This window comes from Pleurodeles waltl, chromosome 4_1 (genome assembly GCF_031143425.1).
Source record: "Pleurodeles waltl isolate 20211129_DDA chromosome 4_1, aPleWal1.hap1.20221129, whole genome shotgun sequence".
Lineage (NCBI taxonomy): Eukaryota > Metazoa > Chordata > Amphibia > Caudata > Salamandridae > Pleurodeles > Pleurodeles waltl.
Genome location: NC_090442.1, coordinates 711,037,518 through 711,060,196, shown reverse-complemented (window position 1 = coordinate 711,060,196; position 22,679 = coordinate 711,037,518). Strand labels below are relative to the sequence as shown.

General features: G+C 48.1%; 1 protein-coding gene across 3 annotated transcripts in view; it reads left to right on the top strand.

Moving 5' to 3' along the window:
- The window catches only part of TASOR2 (transcription activation suppressor family member 2), a 759,889-nt gene extending 745,564 nt beyond the window's left edge, over positions 1 to 14,325 (top strand). For all 3 annotated transcript variants that reach the window (XM_069229296.1, XM_069229295.1, XM_069229294.1), the window contains one exon: positions 13,383 to 14,325. In XM_069229296.1, the coding sequence (XP_069085397.1) occupies position 13,383 (1 nt within the window). In that variant the 3' untranslated portion in view covers positions 13,384 to 14,325. The remainder of the gene's footprint in view (positions 1 to 13,382) is intronic.
- Positions 14,326 to 22,679: the final 8,354 nt, after the last annotated feature.

The following is a 22,679-nucleotide window of genomic DNA, read 5'->3' as shown; positions in this document are numbered from 1 at the left end:
AATTTTTTGTAGGCTTCTCCGGAGCAAATAATGGGAAAGCTGTGCAGAAGAGGACTCTATTGAGGTGGACAGTCATCTCCATTAAAATTTGTCAGGCACTCACAAAGAAACAGCCCCCGGATGTTCTCAAAACCCATACCAACAGAGTTACGGAGGCTACCTCTGTGTTGGCTTGCAGGGTGCTAGTTGGAGGAAGCTGGCCTTTTGTGTGGTGATCACCTATGGTGTTAGCACTGCATACCAGGTCCAGGTATCCCCTATTAGTGAGGCCAGGCACTCTAGAGGTAGGTGAGGATGAACAGCCAAGGCTTTTCTAGGATAGATGCAAAGCTCATGTAATACCACCTATAGTCATACAGCACTTACACACATGAAAGAACCACACAGTCTTACAAAAATTTACTTTATTTTAGTGACACACATATACTAAAATACTATATAGGCAATACTCTACTAGCAGGTGAGTAACCACACTTATACACACCTTAGTTATCAGGAATGGGCATAGAAAGCAATAGAAAACAGTGTAATAATAGACAATAGTGACCCTAGGGTGAGTCCAAACCATATACTAAAAAATAGAATGCGAAAGGCAGACCCCTACCCAAGTAAATGGAATCTGTGGAGGGGAGCTGGAGGAACTAGGAACCCCAAAAGGTAAGTACCAGAGTGCCCCCCAGCGATCAGGAGAGAAGAGGTAAGTACATGTTTTTTTTCTCCCAAACCCACATAGAAACTTTGTATAAGGACTGTGCAAGTCCCAAGCAAGACTGGAAGGAACAGAAGCTGGATCCAGACAGACGAGGACCTGCAAATGAAGGGGACCAAGTCCAGTTCCGGTTGGAGTATCTGGTTAGGGCAGGAGACACTACCCACCCTTCTGGAGATGCAGGGTCAGGTCGACTGTGAAGACCAGGAGCCGGCTGTACAGCACAGGAGCAGAGGAAGAGTTCCAGAAGTGATGCAGTCGTGGTCCCACGTCGAAATAAGAGTTGCAGTCTGTCAGTGGTGTTGAAAAACCACCAACAAGCCTTGGCAAAGGCAAGAGTAGCAGAAGAGGAGTTGCAGAGATGCTGGGGACTAGGAAGATCCGAGGGGACTCAATCCAAGGAGGGGAGTCCCAGGTGACCCTCAGCTGTGAGAAGAACCAGAAGTCGAGGATGCAGCCCCCACAGGCAAATCACAGTCAGCAAGCACAGGAGTTGCAGTAAGGCCCACTCAGCGCGCCTGGAAAGGAGTCCCACGTCACTTGAGCAGCAGGCAGGAGACTACACGTTGCAGAGAAGAGTGCTGGAGGCCGGGGCTACAGGGAGCCTGAAGATCCCCCAGAAGAAGAGCCAACAAGCCTTGGTAGCTGGAAGAGTTGCGGTGCACAAGGGTGCCATCCTGTGGACAGCTGGTAGAGAGGTCCGAGGGGATTACTCCATACTACCACCTGTGTTGCAGGATCCATGCAGAGTTGCAGGAGAGAGTATTCACCCAGCCGGTCGTCGTTGCAGTTGGTGCCTGCGGATGCATACTCCTTCACTCCAAGGGAGATTCCTTCTTGCTTCTTGGTGCAGACTGAAGACTTTCCACCCTCAGAAGATGCACAGCCATGGAAAGGTTGCAGTTGCTGGAAGGAGCGCAAGAAACTATGTTGCAGAGTGAAGTCATCACTGGAGCTGCAGATTATAGGATCCTGTGGAGTCCATTTGCAGTTCCAGTGGAAGTAAACGTTGCAGAGGAGTCGTGCTGGAATCTTGCACGTTGAATCTAATGACAGACTCCAGAGAGGGAGAACCTGTATAGCCCTAAAAGGAGGATTGGTCATCTAGATGGGGCTGTGACGTCACCTGCCTGACAATCACTCAGATGCTCCCAGGGGCCTCTGCCCACCTTAGATTCAAGATGGCAGAATCAAGTGGCCACCTGGAGAAGCTCTGGGCACCACTCCTATGGTGGTGATGGACGGGGGAGTAGTAACTCCCCTTTCCCTTGTCCAGTTTCGCGGCAGAGCAGGGGCCATGGGTCCCTGGACTGGTGCAATCCAGTTTATGCCAGGAGGGCACCAAATGTGCCCTTCAAAGCGTACCAGTGGTTTGGGGAATCTACCCCTCCCTATCCAGTAACACCTGTTTTCAAAGGGAAAAGGTGTTGCCTCCCTCTCCCAAAGGAAATCCTTTGTTCTGCCTTCCTGGACTTAAGCTCTTCAAGCAGCAGGAGGGCAGAAACCTGTCTGTTGGATGGCAGTAGTGCGGGCTGCCCAGGAAAACCCTGCAAATTAGTAGGAGCAAAGCTGGGGGTCTTCTAGGGAGCCCCAGAGAACATGGAATAATGCAACCAATACTGGAAACAGTACTGGGGTATGAGTTTGACATGTTTGATACTAAACATGCCTAGGTTCGGAGTTACCATTATGTAGCTGGACATAGGTAGTGACCTATGTCTAGTACACGGGTAAAATGGCTTCCCCGCACTCACGAAGCACAGGAAAATGGAGCTGGAGTTAGTGGGGGTACCTCTACTCATTCAGGGGTGCCCTAACACACAGGTACCTCCACCCTGCCCTGTGGGTAGGAGGGCCTGCCATAGGGGTGAGTTATAGTGACCTGGTGCAGTGACCTGTAGTGAAAGGGTACATGCACCTTTCACACAGGCTACAATGACAGGCCTGCTGACACATTTTGCATGGGCTCCCATGGGTGGCAGTATACATGCTACAGCCCATGGGGAACCCCTGGTGCTCCAATGCCCTGGGTACCTAGGTACCATTTACTAGGGATTTACAAGGTAGCACCAGTATGCCAGTTGTAGGGTGCAGAAAGTCAGGGACAACCAATTTTAGACGGAGATAGCAGTTACTGGGGTCCTGGTTAGCAGGTCAAAACACAGCAGGCAAAAAGTGGGGGTAACCATGCCAAAAAGAGGCTACTTTCCCACACTAGTTCTTGACATCTGCCAGTTCTAATGTGTGCATTGGTTCATATGTTCATGAAGCACAATTGCCTTGACAGCTAAGTCCGACGGGAAGGGCACTTTGCCCACTCAGTCCTGCAGGACTGTCTGACTAAATCCCACAGCACAGATCCTCCATCTTAAGGAGGTACTACTTTGGTATTGGGTCTATGATGAGGAATCAGCAGTTAGAAGTACTCATCGATGGAACAAGTTATACCTTCAGCACTTCTCCTTCTGGTGGATGCTTTATCTAACCGTAGAGTATTCACTGCTGTCCCACCTCCGCAGTGCGTAAAGTGACCTCTTTTTATTTTATTAATCTTTTTATTAAACTTTTACTCAGTACACCAACTTGACATCATTATGTACCAATATGTCAACACAGTCAAAAGAGAAAACCATACACCTCTCCTCATCCTGTTCTAAAATTGTCTTACAATGATTGTCAGAAGTACTGACCATCCCTGGGCATTCCCCGCATCCCTCCACCCCTACCCTCCTTCCCTGTACATTATCCAAGAGTTCCATATCTTTTCATATTTTTGTAGGCATCCTCAGCTTTTATAAATCACTTGCTCTGCTCTTTGGCACCAATCCATGTCTCACTCCCACTCCTGTCTCCCAGGGGAGCGATTTATTCCCCATGACCTCCCAATTTTTCACTTTGCCACGCCCGCTGCCAACATTAACCATGTCTTCTTATGCCTGGGTGTAGGAAGCTGGCCTGGTGTGTGGTGGGTACCTAAGGTACTTACACCTTCCTGATGGATGCTGATGATATCCCAAGCTGGAAGGAAGACTGCAGGCGTGTGTTGGTGCAGAAGTTCCACCAACAAGCCTTAGCAAAGGCAAACTAGCGGTCAGTGGAAAAGAGGTGCTGCCGGGGAACAGCAAGTCAGAGGAGGACTCAACCCGGGAGGGAGAGTCTCAGGGGACCCTCAGTGTCGCAGAGTCCACAGGAGCAGAGGCAGCACCCACAGGAGTCCGACATGACGGGTACAAAGGAGTTGCAGAAGAAGCCCACGCCCCAGGAGAACCACGCAGAAGGGTGTGCTTTCCAGATGGAGGGCTGGAGCTACATGTCGCCTGAAGATCCCTTGGAGGAGATGCAAACAAGCCTTGGCAGCTGTAAGAGACGCAGTGACAGGGGTACTGTCCTGTGTGGGAAGGCAGAGTCTTACCTCCACCAAAGTTGGACAGCTGGCAGAGAGGACCAAGAGGACTACTCCGGACAACCACCCGTAATTCAGAATCCACGCAGCTCAAGATAAGAGGAGATCTACGCAGCCGGTTGTCACTTGTTGTAGGTGCCTGCAGTTGCAGGAAAGTGACTCCTTCACTCCAAGGGAGATTCCTTCTTCTTCTTGTGCAGGCTGAAGAGTTGCAATCTTCTGAGGATGCACGCCCGGGAAAATGTTCCAAAGCTGAACGGAGATGTAGTAACAAAGTTGCAAAAGAGTCTTCTTCATTGTAGCAGCGTTTGTCAATTCCTGGAGGGTCCAGTTGCAGTTCCAGTGGCCAGAAGTCGAAGCAGAGGTTGTACAGGAGTCCTGCTGGAATCTTGCAAGCCGAATCTGAGGATCCACCCAAGAGAGAGACCCTAAATAGCCCTGCAAGGGGTATTAGCACCTAACCAGGTAAGCACCTATCAGGAGGGTGCTCTGACATCACCTGCCTGGCCTGGCCACTCAGTTGCTCCCAGAGTTCCCTGCCAACCTTGGAAACAAGATGGCAGAACCCAGGGACCCTTTGTAGGAGCTCTGGACATTACCCCTGGGGTCGTGATGGACATGGGAGTGGTCACTCCTCTTTCCATTGTCCAGTTTCGTGTCAGAGCAGGGACCGGGGGTCCCTGAACCGGCTTGGACTGGTTTATGCACGGAGGGCACCAAATGTGCCTTTCAAAACAAACCAGAGGTTTGGGGAGGCTACCCCTCCCAAGCCAGTCACACTTATTTCCAAAGGGAGAGGGTGTTACCCTCCTTCTCCCAAAGGAAATTCTCTGCTCTGCCTTTCTGGGCTTGATCAGATCAAGCAGCAGGGGGGGCAGAAATCTGTCTGAGGGGTGGCAGCAGCTGGGCTGACCGGAAAACCCTGTAAGACTGGTGGTAGCAATGCTGGAATAATACTTCCAATACTTGCAACAGTATTGGGGTATGATTCCGACATGTTTGATACCAAACATGCCCAGGTTCGGTGTTACCATTATGTAGCTGGACATAGGTAGTGACCTATGTCCAGTACACGTGCAAAATGGCGTCCCCGCACTCACAAAGTCCAGGAAAATGGATCTGGAGTTTGTGGGAGCACCTCTGCTAGTTAAGGAGTGCCCTCATACACAGGTACCGGCACCCTGCCCTCTGGGCTGAGAGGGCCTACCTTAGGGGTGACTTATAGTGACCTGTTGTGAAAACATGTGCATGCACCTATTACAAGGCTGGAAAGGCAGGCCTGCAGAACCCTTTGCATATGCTCCCTATGGGTGGCAGAATAAGTGCTGCAGCCCATAGGGATTCCCTGGAACCCCAGTGCCCTGGGTACCTAGGTACCATATACTAGGGACATACATGGGGGGACCAGTATGAGAATTGTGGGAAGAAAAAGGTACAATTTAGAGGAGAGAGCAAAACTATTCGGGTCCTGGTTAGCAGGAACCCAGTAGACACAGTCAAACATACTGACAGCAGACAGAAAATGGGGATAACCATGCCAAGAAAGAGAGTCCTTTCCTACATAGGGCCACCCTCCCATCCCCCATCCCCCACGTTATGTGTAGGATAAGCCAGCGAGCTTCCAACGGCACGGTGTGCCCGGTTACCCTAGTCATTATGTTCATCACCTTTCGCCACTATTCCTGAATTATGGGACAGGCCCACAGGACATGAAAAAAGGATCCTAACCCTCCTCCAGTCTCTAACACACCGGGCGGAATCACAACGTCCCTGTCGATTTAGTAATGTACAGGAGTAATATGCCCTGTGCAATATCCAGAGGTGTATTAATCTGAACAGTATCTCTTGGGCTCTGAGTCGCCTCTTCCCAGTAATCCTGCCCGAGTTGTCTCACGTCACCCTCCCAGGCTTCCATTAGCGTGCGCAGAGGTTCTGGGGAGTTCTTCATTAGCTTTTTGTATATCAGTGACATAGCTTTGGACGGCATAGGATCTAACAATAAGTGATCTTCCAGTTGGAGACCCTTCCGGGAGTTCGTCCCATTCTGTCATATAGCAACGCACTGCATGGCCTAGTTGTAGATATTTAAAGCCGTTTGATTCTCTCATATCATATTCAGTCTGCCAATTCTCAAAGGATATAAACTCCCCCCCTTTCCAAATGTCTCTGAGGTGTTAGATTCCCAACAGGCTCCATTTGCGGAAGCCCTTCAAGTGTCCCACCTCTTGCAGTTGGTCACTATCCCACAGTGGGTTCATATCTATACACCTATGCTCCCAACCCAGGAATCTGGTGGCCTCTCTCCATATCCTCACCACTGACTCTGTATGCCTCAGGAGACGTTTCTCCAGACTCCTGGTATAAAGGTTTGAGGGATATCCTCTGCTGCCCATAGCTTCTCTGTCGACTTGGTATGTAGGCTCCTCAGTAGCTGCAAAAACCCACTCATTAATTGTGGCCTGTGGGGCTGCCCGGTAGTCTAGCCGCTCATCAGGGACTCCCACCCACCCTCGAACACCCCTGTCTGGAGCTTAGTAAGTGCTATGCGGGAGCTGAACCTATCCCAGAGGAGCCTCTGAAGCTCGCATTGATCCTACAGAAGTAGTCTGTCAACACTCAATACACGGTATTCTACGAAACATTTAAGAGCCAAGGGAGCATCAACATTTTAAAGAGTTTCGCTCGGCCACCCAAAGACAGCAGAAGGGTTCATCAATGGTCGACATCCCCACGTAACCGCTCCAACTGTGGAGTGAGGTTTTTCACCAGGAATGTTGCTGTACTGTGTGTTATATAAATACCCAAATATCGGAAGCCACCTGTCACCACTGGAGCCTCGCATATGGGTGGGAAGGCCGACCTTCTCCCCGCTAGGCGGAAAATAAAGGATTTATCCCAGCTGATGTAATATCTGGAGTAGCTCCCAAATATCTGAAAAATATGAAGTATTCTATCTACTGTTTTACGGGGGTGCGTCACGTATATTGGTATGTTCATGTATAAAGAAGTTCTCTCTTCACAGCCTCCATTCCTTGGAATTACCCATGTAAGGGGATCCTGCCTCACCCATGCCGCCAGTAGCTCCAACGCCAGCACAAAGATCATCGGGGACAAGGGGCAGCCCTGTCTAGTGCTCTTGTGAAGAGCGAAAGGCGGGGCAGTGCTCCATTTACCTTTACCCTTACCAGGGGATCCTGATATAATAGCCTCACCCAAGCACAGAATTAGGGACCAAAGCACAGAATCGGGGACCAAAGCCCAGCCTGTCGAGGGCTTCAAATAAGTACGGCCATTCGATACTGTTGAACGCCATCCTCACATACAATGAGAGCAGCATGGCATCAGAGTCGTAGGGCGGTCCGGTTGTGTGCAGGACTCCAAAGAGACAATGGAGATTCAGTCTTGTGCCTCTGTGTGACAAAAACCCAGATTGGTCTGGATGAATCACAGTAGTGATCACTTTATGTAGTCTTGGCCAGCATCTTGGTTAATAGCTTGACTTCCACATTGAGGAGTGCGATCGGTCTGTAAGAGTTACACTTGGCCGGTTGTTTGTCCCGCATAGGGATTACGACGACGGTAGTCATCCACCGGCAGGCGACTCTGGTTTAGCCGTTTCAAATATTGCTAACGTGTTTAGCAGCCTTGGTGGATAAACATTTGTACAGCTCCATGGGGAGGCCATTTGTCCCCGACGCCTTCCTGGGCTGGAGCTCCCTGATAGCTCTCCTAACCTTCTCCACTGTCAAGTCCTAATCTAGAGCCACCTTATCCTCTCTGGACAAAGCCAGGAAGGTTGAGGTCTCCAAGAAGCATTCGTCTGTCTGATATGTGGTTGTGTAGATGTCTTCGTAATATCTTGCTAAGATCCTGGCTATGGCCTCCCATGTAATCTGCATCTCCTGTTGCGTCTCTTATCTCCACTACCCAGTTTCTGCTTCTATCCCGCTTCTCTAGCCAGGCAAAAAGTTTGTGAGCTTTATCGCCAGTGTCGTCGAGGTGAACAGCTAGAACGTGAGTCCAGGCTGCGTCTTCCGCAGGGTCTCTAAGCTCCCGCTGCCGGAGTTGGAGCTTGTGATTTAAGGCGGGATCAGGTGTCTCATCCCTGGATAGTTCCGACTCTAACTGTTCTATATTCTTCTCTAGAGCCTTGATTTGCATGTGTCTTTCTTTACGTATACCGCCTATCAGCGCTTGGGAGCGACCCCTCAGCACTGTCTTGAAGACCTCCCACAAGGTGGTGGCCGATTCCACCATACCTTTGTTTACTTGAAAATATTTTCCTGTGCACGCTCGGAGCTTGTCTTGTATTTTCCTGTCCTTCAGTAGCCATGGGTTTATCCTGGGGGGCAGTGTCCAGGACCTGGTAGGGCCACACCTCCTCCCCTGGAAAGTGATCTGAGACACCCCTCGCCAGGTGGGAAGTATCCCGAAAGTGCCCCACCTGTGTGCATTGAGTGAACAAATAATCTAGCCTAGAAAAACTGCTGCGTGGTGCCTATAAATATTTGAATTGCCTAACCATTGGGTTGTGTTTCTGCCAGAGATCTATAAAACCTATAGCTTCTGTAAACATACGGCATAGCTCCTGCCATCTTATCTATTCTCGGTCCATGGTGGTGTTCATGTCCACACAAGGATGAGAGTGCCAAGCGGTATTCGAGCAGCTGGACACTTAGGTCTTGCATCGTGTCCATGTGTAGCCTTACAGTATATAAACCGAGCATAGAACCGAGAGTGTGTGCCGTTCCCAGGTGCCAGTCTGCGCCATGAAGCAACCTAGCAGGTCATGCCATGTCTTAACGGGTATGCACAGTACAGAGGACTTAACGAGGATTCCCGCACCCCTGGATTTGTGGTAAAACCTGTTTGTGATTGGAGGGCGTATTCCTTTTGATCATACACCTTGTAGTGCTATCCTCTCGGGTGAGTTTCCTGAAGTAGGGCTATATCTGGTGCGTGTCTGCGGATATACTGCATCACAATCGTGTGTTTTATTTTATTGCACAGGCCACTAACGTTCCACAACATGACCTTCAGGTCTGATCCCCTGTGTGATAGAATATTAACACTCGCCATGTGATGTCCCCTCTCAATGTATCCTATGAAGTAAGTCTCGCTTTCCTCCCACCCCAAGCGCAGTCTTCCTTATACTGGGCCTGAAAATACTGTACATAACAAAAGTAGTAAATGTAAAACCACAAGAACGATATAACATTTCAAACCCCAACAAAGTTCCCCCCTCCCTGCCAACCCGCTTAGTAGGTTGTTAGTCACCACCCCCCCCCCCAACTTGTAGAGCATATCAGGCTGCTTTAGCCCCTATGACAGGTCCCTTATTACAGTTAAATCATGTCCCCGCATCTGAAAGACTATTGGCTAAAACAATTAAAGGTTTCTCATTTTCAGTGTATAGATCATTCACTCACTACCCTTTCAGTTTCCAAATCTGGCACCACTGTGTCTTCAGTTCTCAACTTGGCTGCAGCACCTACCTCCTCCCATCATTCAGCCCAGCACCCATCCCAGCAGCTGCGCTGGAATGTTGCATTTGAGTATCTGCACCGTATTCTGTTGATTGACTCAACGGGCGCCCCCTCTTTGACTCCCTAGTGGAGCGTTGCTTGGGCAGATGCCAGCCCTCGATCCATTCCCACACCTTTGTCAGTGTGTTAAAGTACCACGATTTCCCCTCCGCCAACACCCTTAGCTTCGCCCGATACAGCATCATGCCTTCCCGGTCCTCGACCCTAGCTGCCATCTGCACATGTTGCTTCATAAGGCACTGAACTTGCTCCTCTAATCACTTAGTAATTGACTGCAGCACATTGATCTGTGTCTCTGCCACCGTAATTTTTTCAGAGATTTTCTTGACATTCGTCCTCAGAAATGCGACATGCATGATGATGGTGTCAATTTTAGGTTCCAGCGTACTCTTGAGGTCTTGTATTGCTGCGATTATGGTGCTCATGAAGAGCTCTTTCCCTCCCACGGTCTCTAAGCTTTTCTCTTTGGCCTCTTGAGGGGGCCTAGGTGTGGCATATTTGTCTGTTTTATTTGATTGCGTTGATGTCTGACCCTTAGGTTTAACCATCATGCTATTCCCTGGGTGCTGATGTGAGCGCTCCAGACCTCCACGTAGCTCCCTCACCCAGTGTCTCCATCGGTCTGTTCGAATGGATTAACTACTGTGCCTGAGTATGTACTCCTCTCTCAATTGGAGGGACACTATTCCTCACCTGTGCCTGTCTGTGCCAGCGTTTTCGAATGGGACGGTTCCTTAATTTTCAGTGCGCACTGTGTTTAAGTAAAGAAAGATGGAGGAGATAGGGTCAAGCAAGGAAGAGGGGCCTCCGCTCCATGCCTAGTGTCAACCAGGACCCATAATCCCCCATCCGGCTCCAGGGCCTGAACCCTCTTGCAAAACCAGAGCCCCAGGATCAAACTCCAGCCATGGACCTTTCAACGCCTGGGCCGACGATCCATAAACCTCAGGTCTCCACGCAAACTCAATGGATCGGACCTTCGGGGTCCGTCCGATGAAGTGGCCTCCACGCCAGCCACTCCAGCTCTTACTGCTCCATCCTGCTGTGGCGCTGCTCTCTCACCCACGACCAGACGGGCCCTGCTCAGTCAGCGTGGCTTCGACCCGCTGCCACACTTCGCGCCTCACCTTGTAAGCAGGCCGAGGTCTTGGCTTGTCTCACCCAGGTCCATTCTTCCCAGCTCGGCCCCAGTCGCTCTCTCTGCCATGTCGTTTGGGCCGAGGGGGTGGTGCAGAGAAGAAGGTGTAGCACCGGTCCCCAGCGACGCCAGAGTCAGCAGGCAGCGCTGCCGCAGGTTTCCCCGGCCTCACCGCATTCACTTTCAGGCCCAGCCTCCAGCACCACACAGCCTCGCCACCTCTCAGCTTTCCTCCCCTGCCTGCCGCATCGCCCAACGGCTCTGGCAGCTTCTTCTTGACGCCCACAGGGCTCCAGGACCCCCACACCCCCTGGGCGTACAGTTTCATTTCAGATGTGGGCAGATTGACGATCGGATGGTGGGGCCAGGGTCTTCCAGTCGCGGAGCTGTTTCACATTGTGGCCATCTTGTTAGACGCTAACCACAAACCCTGAGGTGGTCTCTTTTTAACATTGAAAAAGGTCTCAAGTTAGTAATAAACACGTTGTTACCAATCATTTTTCATGCTCTTCATTGTTACCAATCATTTTTCATGCTCTGTGCCTGAGGGCACAGAATAAGGAAAGACAGGAAATTGATGTGAGCATGCTAGTGTTAGCGCGCCTGGTCCTTAATAACTAAACTTACAAGGGGACGCGCATAGGTCGATGAACCTTTTGATTCACATGGAGTATCCTAGCTAGGATATGGTCGGGGTTCTGAATGGTCAATACAGAAAACTCAATAAGCATTAGTCATCATTAATATTTAATCAATGAAATGTCAAACCATGACCCTTATGAATAACCACAACTTGTTATACGTTTTAGTGGTTTTATTTCCCTATTAATTACAATACTAAGTAATGAGATTAATTCAACGCAATTCAATTCAATCAAAATCCGTATTGATTTATTAGAAGGCGTCAAAAACATAATCTAATCAAAACTTGCATCAAAGCATATTCTAAAGCATTAGCAAAGCTCAACAGAAGAAACAAAGGCAATAGATCTTTTCTAATCATAGAGTTCAGCAAAACAGTCTGTCAGCCATTTGTCTCTGAATCTTTCAATCATATAAGAAAAACCTCATCTAACCCAGATTAGCATCAACATGTGGGACTTCATGCAAAAACAATTTAGAACAAGAATTTTGGAAAAACATCTAGCTAAGAAGGCTATTTAGACAGCGCAGTCGGTACCTGGAAAGAAAAGCACAAAAATATAATTCAGTCACATTGTCATATCTACCTATCCTCGGTATGGATCAGCAACAGAGTCAGTCTTCGTCTTTAAGTAATCAGTCGATCAGCATCACATCAGGCTCTCAAGAGTATGAGCCCAGTGACAGGATCTCGAATCACCTCTATAATTTCACAGTCTCCCTCCCCTAGCATCATCTTCTGAACTCTCATCTCTCTGTCACGTTGTTATATCGAAGTTACCCCGACTATCCCCCAATTGGTCAATTAATCACAAGTTATGACTCTATCTAATAGTTGTGCTATTCCAAATCTATGTATTCTAATATTTCACAGTTCACATGACGTTGATTGATCCGCTTTACAATGTCCTCATCATCTGGTTCATCAGGTATCAAAAATGTTGCATCTTCTTCTCCAGTCAGTGCCTTCATGGTTCGAGCCAAGGGAAAGTACATCTCATGCACGTTATACATAATTTATTACAATTACTAGAACATCATGTCCTGTCCGTCTGTTCTCACAAAAAGGTTGAGATAAGCATTTTATTAAAACTATGAGCAGTTCACGGTCCGTTCATTTCGTCAGCATATTTCTATTAGACGCTTAAGAAATTCAGCTCTCTGGCAAGACTAGGCCAAGACACTCACTAAGTTAAGGCCTACAATTATTGCAAGACATAGGTTATAGCTCTCAATATGACATATTACTACATAATTTTAATACGTTTTCCATATTTCATGTATGTTAATCACTCATTTAGTACATTTCGTGAATGCTAGTGGCAATTCTCCGAGGTCACAATTTCAAACGTGCACATTATTTTCCTACATTAATTATTTTCTATCAAATTCATTATTAGAACACATAAACATTCATTAATCATTTTTAATTAAGTCATATGTGTTAACACTAGGGTAATACAAATATGCGGCTCTAGTGGTCATGTCGTGGGGGGATTTGGAGTCATTGCAGAGCCACACAAAGCTAATGTTCCATGTCCAGCCTGGCGACCCAGGAATAGTCTGAAGGTGAATACACGGTTTGATAGGGTATCCTCTAGGAAGAGCGTTACCAAAGGTAAGTAACTTGTTGTTTGTGTGAGAATAGCATGAATAAGGAAATGCCGAAACATTTGGGGACATCAGTCGTTGGGAAGAAGTGTTATCAGGAGTGAGCAGGAACCAGCTGTGTAAGTTAATAGAGACTTATCAATTATTTTTACAGTCAACATCGAGAGACATTTTTCAGAATATTTTATTAAGTCACTAATATTGTTTTATAATACTGAGAAATGAGCACAGATGAAGTTTATTTAAAGCTGTTTGTTGATGACTACAAATAATGTGTTTTGTTTATTAGTGAAAAACGGATTGATTTGTTTTTTAAATCTCTCATTTCACCAGATAATGGACCAAGAGCATTTTGTGGCTAGAGTTTCAACAAGAAATCGTGCAATACCACAATTGCCTCCTGACGGCAGACCCAGACGTTTAAAAGAGACGGTACTCTGTCAGAGGAGCATAATGGAAACTTTCAACATCAAGAAAAGCGCGGCGTTTAATCAGTCTTTATATTATATAAAGAATATTCAAGGCTGGCAATGCTGCGCCTTCTAAAAACAGGCTTTTTCCTGCATGCCACTCGGCTTTTAGGTTTATTTATTGACTTTTCATCTATCAAAGGAATTAATTTATTTGTTTAATACCAGAATTAAAACCTATTTTCTCTAGGAGATCTGTTTGTTTTTCTAAAAGGGAAAAACGATTGCTTTGCTTTGTTTGCTGTCTTAGGCAGAGTGGTTGTATTGTATATGTGCACTTTAATGTATATTTTTTATTTTGGAGGGGTGCCGATTAAAGCAGTCACTATTTTTATGTACATATGACGAACAAGATGTTTAGGTGCAGGTTTTCTTCTGTTTCCTATTTTTGGCATGACTGTTTAAAAAAAAAAAAGCTTAAGTTCAAACACTAAGGTTTCCGAGCACACAGATTCACATGTTCCTGTTTTTGGTGCCCCATCAAAATTACAGTTTCGAAAACAAATGATGAATGGATTTTTCTCTTGTAAAGACATGACATTTTGTACCTGTATCTATGAAACTAGACAATGCAGTTGATCAAAAGCAGCAGGTTTACAGTGTAAAAGAGCAAAACATCCAAAAAATATAAGGCACACTAAGAAAACCAGAGCTAGAAAAGCATGTAAGGAACTAAGAATGATTGTATTTGGAGAGAGTTTTGTATTTTTTATAAAAATATATAAATCGTCATGAATGTATGATAGAGAACTTCATAAAGCTGTTACCTGTACATTAAAAAAGTGCATTCATGCAAATTAAGAAAATCCATATTGGAAATGTTTTTTAAAATGTAACTAGAGGCATAACATTCAATATCTGTGCATATGTTTATAGAACTAGATCTCAACTATGAGGTTGCCTATTTTGTTGCTATAAAATAAAATGTAGCACCTTTATTAGGTGGTTTTCTTACAATAAGAGCAAGCATGTGCATGTTTTGGTCATTATTGACTGCTCAGTACCAGGAAAATACTTACGGCTCTCATTGCAGCATTTAAATCTTCCCAAACATACGCTTTCAAACATTGCAAGCAGGATTCTGATGGAGCTAGCTATTATGTAAATATAGTCTGGGGGCCCTCCTTTGGTGGCATTACCTCACCATACCTCCCTGCACTGATTAGCACAGGACATTTTGCAGGTCAGTGCTTCCCTAAAACAAATGAGCATTTTGAAGTAAACAACATTTACATAGAGTTATTTATGTTTACTCCACTTTGTCAGTCTCTTCTGTGATTGTATGACATGGAATTATGAAATGTAAAAAAAAAAAAAAAAGCAAAAGTTATTTAATTGGATTTAGTTAATGCCTGTAATACTGCGTAACAGAATAGGCTAAAAATAGGGTAATTGGGCAGAGTCAAGGTGGCAGACTACACTTCGTGTGTGCAAGCTCCCTCATGGCCATAACATCTATTCAACCCCTTATGTTCCCTGTGTCGGCCAAATGAATGAAATCCAGTAAAATCGTGCTTCTGATGGATCCTTTTAACTGCAGATTCCTCACCTCATGATTATTCCCTGGACATCAGACTGGGTCTGAAAACTTTAAAGCTGTACTACTTCATGCAAGTAGTTGGTGTCTTGCAGCCCCCTGCCAATGTTACTCTACTCTGGAAGTGACAAGCACAGCCACATTTAAGCCCCACTCATACTGAGATCAGTCATGTATCCGGAGCTCCTCCTTGGTCTTTACAGCACGAATATCATAAAAATTTACCAGTGTGCAAGGGAAAATGTCACCCTCTAAAACAACTGGGTTTAAAGCATGTAGGCATTGTTGCAAACAGGTGTCTGTGATGGATCCTCAGAAATTATGCTTATGGTATCTCAGGGCTGAGCACGACTTCAGAACCTGTGATGCCAGCGCCCAGATGACACTGAAAGGTTATACAAGACCATGAGGCTAAACTTCACATCCCAAAATACAAGAAGGCTCTACGTCGTGACCTGGCAAATTTGAAAGGAAGGTCCTGTTCTCGTTCCCAAAGTTGTTCCCTCAGCAGATCATAATTGCAGTCAAAGTCTTCAGGTATGTCCAAGAAGTTGAAGCTGGAATCCGCTCCTGCCTGCCACTCTTGAACTCTAGTGAGGTTGTGAGGGTCTCGACCTGTCTTCCACTCTCACTCCCGATCTCAATTGGGGAGGATCCTGAGTCTGTCCACGTCCATAGGTGACTTTACAGCAAGTAGAGTCAAACAGAGAAACCATACTGCACATATTTGTCACTTTACTTGGCTCCCTCTGGCACGCCTTCAGTCTCCAATGATGCACAGGGGCCTCCAGATGGACTTGCACCAGTGGAGCTGACCTCAACAACATCTGTGTCCCTTGAACCTGTATTGGTTCAGCACCGACTCTGATACCCTCTTCTTTCCCTGCACCCATTTCCATTGCATCAACGCTGATACTGACGCTTTGACACCGGAGGGGGATGTACAGCCCATCATGTTATCCAGCTCCAAGCAGAATCCATTGCATCAATGCTGATACTGACGCATTGACACCGGAGGAGGATGTACAGCCCATCATGTTATCCAGCTCCAAGCAGAATCCATTGCATCAGTGCTGATGCTGCCGCATTGACACCAGAGTAGGATATACAGCCCATCATGTTATCCAGCTCCAAGCAGAATCCACCATAAACTCGACTGGATTGGGGGGCCGTGGCCTAGCCGTCTCACAAGATGGCTGCCACACTGTGAGGCTCTGCCGGCGGGGGACTTCTTCCATGCTTTTTCTCCTGCCGCGTGGCCGCCCGCCTCCTAGTCCTCCCTGGGAGCCGTTGGGAAAAGTTTGGGGAGGCTGCGGGCTGCTGCTAAGTGCAAGGGACCTTTGCGGCAGCCTATTCGGCCATAGCCCTGCTTTCTGCCCCTGCGGGGCCTGGGCTGCGGCTTGGTCGGGCCGCGTGGCTCCGCGGGGGTGCTAATCGCTGGCAGGTGTGGGGACTGGTTCCTCTGGTCGCCCCTCCCGTGCTTTGGTGGTCTCAGAGGGTGGGGGTACGCTGTGCCTGTGGGGTCTGCCTTTTTTGGGGCGCTGGGGTGTGGGCTTTTCTCCCCACCCTTCCTTTTTTCTCCTTCTGTGACCTGCTGGCGATTCTGGGCCTGGCCTCTTTGGCAGGCCAGGGCCCTCCATTTGATCCCCTGCGGGGCCTGATCAGCAGCGGGGCTCGAGCCGCGCGGCCCATGGGCGAGTGTGCTGCTTTTGGGGGCTGCTGTTAGCCGGATTTTTGTGGCCGCTGTCGGCTGCGCAGTGGCGCGCATGAGTAGTTTTGGTGCCTGACGTCTCCCAACTGCCTTCTTCTTGGCTGGGCTGTGTACGACGGGCAGGAGGGAGTGCCCACGTGAATCTTCGGTTCCTTGGGGCCCTATTGAGGTTGAGACGACTACTACTGTGTGGAGTGGTGGGCGCTCCCTTGGCTGCTGGCCTGGTCGGCTGCGTGGAGGATGGGAAAGGCGGATCAGAGACCGCCTAAGCTCACTTTTGATGGTGGGAAAAAGAAAATCAGTCCGGCCGGCAGATGATCTGATGCTTGAGGAGGAGGCCGCCGCTTCCTTCGTTAAGGCTAAGTTCTTGGACCTCATGCATAGCCTCGCCAGTATTGATGCCAAGCTCAACCACTTAACTGAGCAAATGGACCGTCTGAAGGAACGTGAAGATGGTCAAGAGACACGCGATTTGAGCAGCTGGAAGCACTCACATCGGATTTGGAGGACAATCGCCGCGGAGACTGGGAACAGTTGCTGCACACGGAGTGCATGCTGGAGGTGAACCGGAATAAAGACGAGGACCTTGAGGCCCGCTCCCGTCCTAATAATGTCCGCATTTTGGGCCTCCCAGAGTCTACCGCCATGGGGCGCATGGAGGACTATGTCGAGACCATGCTGTCTGCGCTATTCCTCAGCGAGCTTTCCCGGGTGTTAGTGGTGGAGAGGGCCCACAGGTCTCTGGGGCCGCGGCCTCTGCTAGGAGCACCGGCACGTCCTATTATTGTACGCGTACTGAACTACAGGGATAGAGATACTATACTTAGACTCGCCACAGAGCGTCGACATGTGATCTATAATAACACTGAACTGAGTTTCTTCCCCGACTACACTCCTGGGGTGCAGGTGGCCGTAAGGCCTTCCAGCCGGCCAAGCGCACTCTTAGCCAGACTGATGTCAAATGCTCCCTCATTTTATCCAGCTAAACTGTGAGTGCAGCATAAGGGCAATCTGCACTTTTTCACTGACCCGAAACTGGCTGCTAAATATGCTAAATCTGTTCCGAAAAAGGCGCCGTCGGAGGGCCCCGCAGGCTGACGGTAAAGAGGGCGATGCTCTTAGCGACAATGACTGAATTTCCTCTCTCGTTTGGGGCCTTGTTGCTTTGCCTGGGGCCCTGTGGCCCACTAATTTGTTGATTATTTACATGTCAGGGCGGTCTGTACTGCTATGTCTTATTTTGGGAGTCCCCCTTCCCAGCCATCTCATTTGGGATGGTTTTCAGATGGCCTCGCTGACGTCCCATTGGATGAGGCTATTCAAGCTGGTTATTGTCATGTTGTGGGAAATATATTTGGGTTTGGGTGGGATTGTAGTACTGACCCGATTGGGGGGATCGGCGTGGGTGGGGGTTTGCAATGTCTTGTATTGGGGTTTTCTTCCATGTCTTCTTTCCTTTTCTCCTGTCCTTTCCACTTCACGTAGCCAATTCCATTTTTGTGATGGTCTGGGGAGTGGTGTGTTTCGATAGATTGCTGGGATGGTGCAACACAGCGTGATGCCTGTACGCTGCCTCAGTTGGAACATCCGTGGGCTGAATGATGGGCGAAAGATGAGGTTGTTATCCGCCTACATGCAGCGGCATGCAATAGACATTTGTATGCTGCAGGAGACTCATCTGGTGGCGCCCACGAAACACCAAGTGAAAGTCGGTTGGATTGGTGAGTGGCATGTTGCGCTGTATTCGAGATAAGCATGCGGCGTGGCGCTCTTGATCCAGAAGGGGCTGCAATGGCGTACTGAAAAGGTGCTTGTGGATCTGAATGGTCATTATGTAATGATGATAGGCACACTGTTAGATAGACCTTGCAGATTGGTGTCGATATATGGACCAAATACTGATGACCCTGAGTTCTTTGGGGAAGTGTGGCGGTTGATTGGCTCCCTAGGTCATGGTTCCTGCTTTGGTGGGGGGGACTTCAACATGGTGCTAGATTTTGTGGCGGACCATGAAAGCCGGGCTAGACCACAGCATGTGGCATCATCCAAGGCCTTGTCTCTTGCGATGGCTGAAGGTGCTTTGGTTGACCTATGAAGGGCTAAGCCTGAAACTGACAGGGAGGGCACCTGTGTCAATTATGTGCATAGCAGTTGGTCCTGCATTGACAGATGGCTCGGCACCAGAGATGTAGAGCTTTGGACACAGTCAATTGAGCATAAGGCTTGCACCTTGTCAGATCATTCGCCGGTCCCGCTGGAGCTGTTTGTCCCTGGAGGCCCCGGTCGTGCCTTCATGTGGAGGCTGCCTCATGGTGCTCTTAGGGATCACGTTTTTAGGGATGAGATCCGTGAAGCCATTGTCCTCTACTTTGCTGAGAATCAGGGTTCGTGTCTTCTGTGGGCACTGTATGGGAGGCTTTCAAGGTGGTGATTTGGGGGCTCTGTCTCGCTAAACAGCACGGTGTGGTGAAGGTGCTAAGGCTAGACTTGGCCGATCTGGAGGCTCAGCTTGACGATTTTGAGAGACGATTGGTCTCTAATTGGTGTGGTGATCTTCTGGCTTAACTGAGGGGAAAGATGACACAGTTTGAGGAGGCCACCCTCCGCGAGGTTCACTTCCTAGGGAAAGATGCTACTGCGCGGAGATATGGTGAGGGTGAGAGGGCCGGCCGCACGCTAGCAGCAATGCTTTGTAAGCTGTGGGCAAATAATTATATTGTAGAGCTGACTGATTGGCGTGGTCTGGCGTGAGATATACCAGTACTGAGGAGATCAGGCAGGTCCTTACTGATTTCTGTTCTGACCTGTATGCCAAGCACTCGGGACAGGGATCTGAGGATATCTCTGACTACTTTGAGGATATCAGGCTGCTGTGGTTTGAGAATTCACATAGGCAATATCTGGACTCTCCCTTTTCGGTGGACGATGTTATTCAAGCGATTTGTAGTCTGCCTGGCAATAAGGCCCCTGGGCTGGACGGCCTAACGCCGTCCTTCTATAAGGAATATGCTTATATATTGGTGCTGCACCTCCTGGAGGTATATGCGTAAGCTCTTAAGAACAGTGTTCTCCCAGCCTTGTTACGGGAGGCTCTCATCGTGACCATTTTGAAGCCCGGGAAGGACCCGTGCTCGACCCCCCCCCGGGCCCCTGTTGTTGTGACTGATTGCAGGATGCTGCGTACTGTCAGGAGCAACTGCTCATATACTGGGAGCTTATGCCTGAGGGTTTGCGGTAGAGAGAAATATGAGCCCCCCTGCAATCTTATTTGGAGGCTCATGTATTGAACAACATGCGGTCGCCAAACGCTTACCACTGATTATGCAATAGATGCGCTCCCCTCACATGCCATTCAATTACTATTTAAATTCCTGATGGCGATTTGTAGGCTACGGTGTTCGGTTATCCCCTCCCTCTTTCCTTTTTTTCCCTTGTTTTCTCTTTTTCCTCTGTATTCTGCTCTTCCTCTTATATATCTCGCTCTTCGTCTCACATTGTTTTCATCTGGATGTTGTCATGATGCGGCTCTGTTTACACATCGCCTCACGGCGGTATGCCACCTTCTCCTTGATGTACACTCTTGATGGTTCCTATGTCACCAGTTGTGAATTGTACTCTTTGCTGACCTTCGTCTTTATCAGTTGGCCTTAGAGCTTTGCTCTGTTTGGGTTTTGTTACCAATAACTGCAAAAACAAAATTAAAAAAACTCAACTGGATCACTCCCAGCTTCGACCAGCATGCAGTCATTAGGCAATCCCTCAGATTCTGATACCTTATCCCTACTAAGTGGTAGGACCTGAACTTTGCACAGTCTTTTTGGCACTCATTCGGACAATGCCAATTACGATAACAGGAACAACTGTGTTCCCTAATATGATGAAGTAAACTGAAATGAAGAACATAAAGATGCCAGTGGTGTGGATACTTTGCCAGTTACAGGTCTTATGTCTCCCTCTGGCCATGCCACAAAGAAAAGTGCCTTCTCAGTTGTTAAGAAACAGGCAGCAGGCACTATGGAAGTGAAGACTGATGTGTTAACAAAGGTATTTCAACCAGACCCAGCTCCCGTTTTCCTGAACCATGTGGCACAAGCTTTCTTGCCCAACACTCGACACCAAAGAGCTTGGTGGTATAGGCATCTAATAGCAAGGTCAATCTCAACTCTTTTCCTTCCACTCTGTGATCGTGAATCTGAAAAAATTGACATTTGGATAGCTGATTTTCTCTATGACCCTTGCCCTGTGATCAGTGAATGTCAGCTGGTTGCTAGGCTGCTACTGTAGTGCCTGTGGAGTACAATGGCACAAGTTTTACCAGCTGTTCCAGACAACCTACGGGCATCCCTTACCTGAGCTATTCAAATCTGTTGCAATGCTGAAAAGTTTCTCATAAGTTCTAGCTTGGACACGACTAATCTGTAATTGAGTGGCTCTTTCGCACCATGCCTGAATGACGTCTATTTATGCCTTTTAGTGACAAAGCAGACTCATCCCTGGAACAATTTAAGGAGAGCAGAGTCACAGCATGTTCATTGGCCTTTTCTGCTCCCACAAGTCAATTCCACCCCCAATTTTGCCCTCTCAGGGGCTACGGTGAGGGCTTCCCATTTCACTAATGCCAGATTCCTCCACCATCCTAGCACGCTTTTCAGCAAGGACAACATGCAGCTCAGTCCCGTAGCTGCAGCCACAAAACCAGTAAAGTGTGGCCTTGCCAGCACACAGCCACCCTGTTGAAGGCTGGATCCGATGTTTCCTTCAGGGGTGGCAGGCGATTACTTCAGACAATTGGGCCCTCCACATTGTTGGTCAGAGCTATGCCCGCCCATACCTTTGTACCCCACCTTCAGGGCAGCTGACTGAGGACCATCTGTGCATCTTGCAGCAGGAAGTGCAGGCCCTTTGAGCCAAAGAGAGGGTTCCAGCCCTGGAAGTAGGAACTGGGTGTTACTCATGCTACTTTCTTGTGCTGAAGCAGGACAGAGGTCTTTGTCCTATTTTAGATCTTCACCCTCTCAATGCTTTCCTGCAGAAGGACGAATTCCAGATGCTTACGCTAACCCAGGTTCTGTCTGCCCTGGAGACTGAATGGTGACATTAGACCTGCATGGTGCTAATTTTCATATCTCCCATCATGCAGACCCACAAGCAGTACTTGCATTTCATTGTGGGCCAAACGCATTTTTAGTCCGCAGTGCTCCCCTTAGGCCTCACCAGCACCCCTCGAGTGTTGGCTGTGGTTACAGCACATATTCGGAAATCAGGGACAGTAGTCTTTCCTTACCTCGATGACTGGCTGTGTCACAGCCTCCTCAATTTCATGTGTACACAGAACCGAGTCACACTAACCTCCCACAGATTGGATGCAAGATTTCGGGCCTGGAGAAACTGTGTACGAGAAAAGCATTGATGTGTTATAAATCTGGCTAAAACATTGATGTGTCATAACTCTTAAGCACTCCACAGCTGTTGGGGAAAAAAAGTGCTTTGCGCTCATACAAAGAAAGCCAATGACTCCAGAAAACCAAAACTTCCTTTTAGGTGGCCATTTTGGAGCCATGCCCATAAAGTCTGCACCCAGTGGACCTTCGTTGCTTGGCAACAGTTGACTGTCCTGCAAGAGCTCTGACACTTACCTACAAGTCTCCAGTGAATTCAAGTTCTGGTTCTTCCACAGCTTCAGCCCGGACTTGCGGCAACCTATAAAAAATAAAGAATACAAGAACAAAGTGAGTACACGATTGGGTGCTTTTCACATAATTATTGTTAGTGTTTGCAAAGACCTACAAGGCATTTATGAGAATTTTAGTAAAAGTGCAAACGTGAAAAAGAGGGCCATTACATTTTATGTAAAGAAAGACAAGCACAGTGCCCGGTAATTTAAGAGTTTAAACTGTGCAAATTAACTCAGA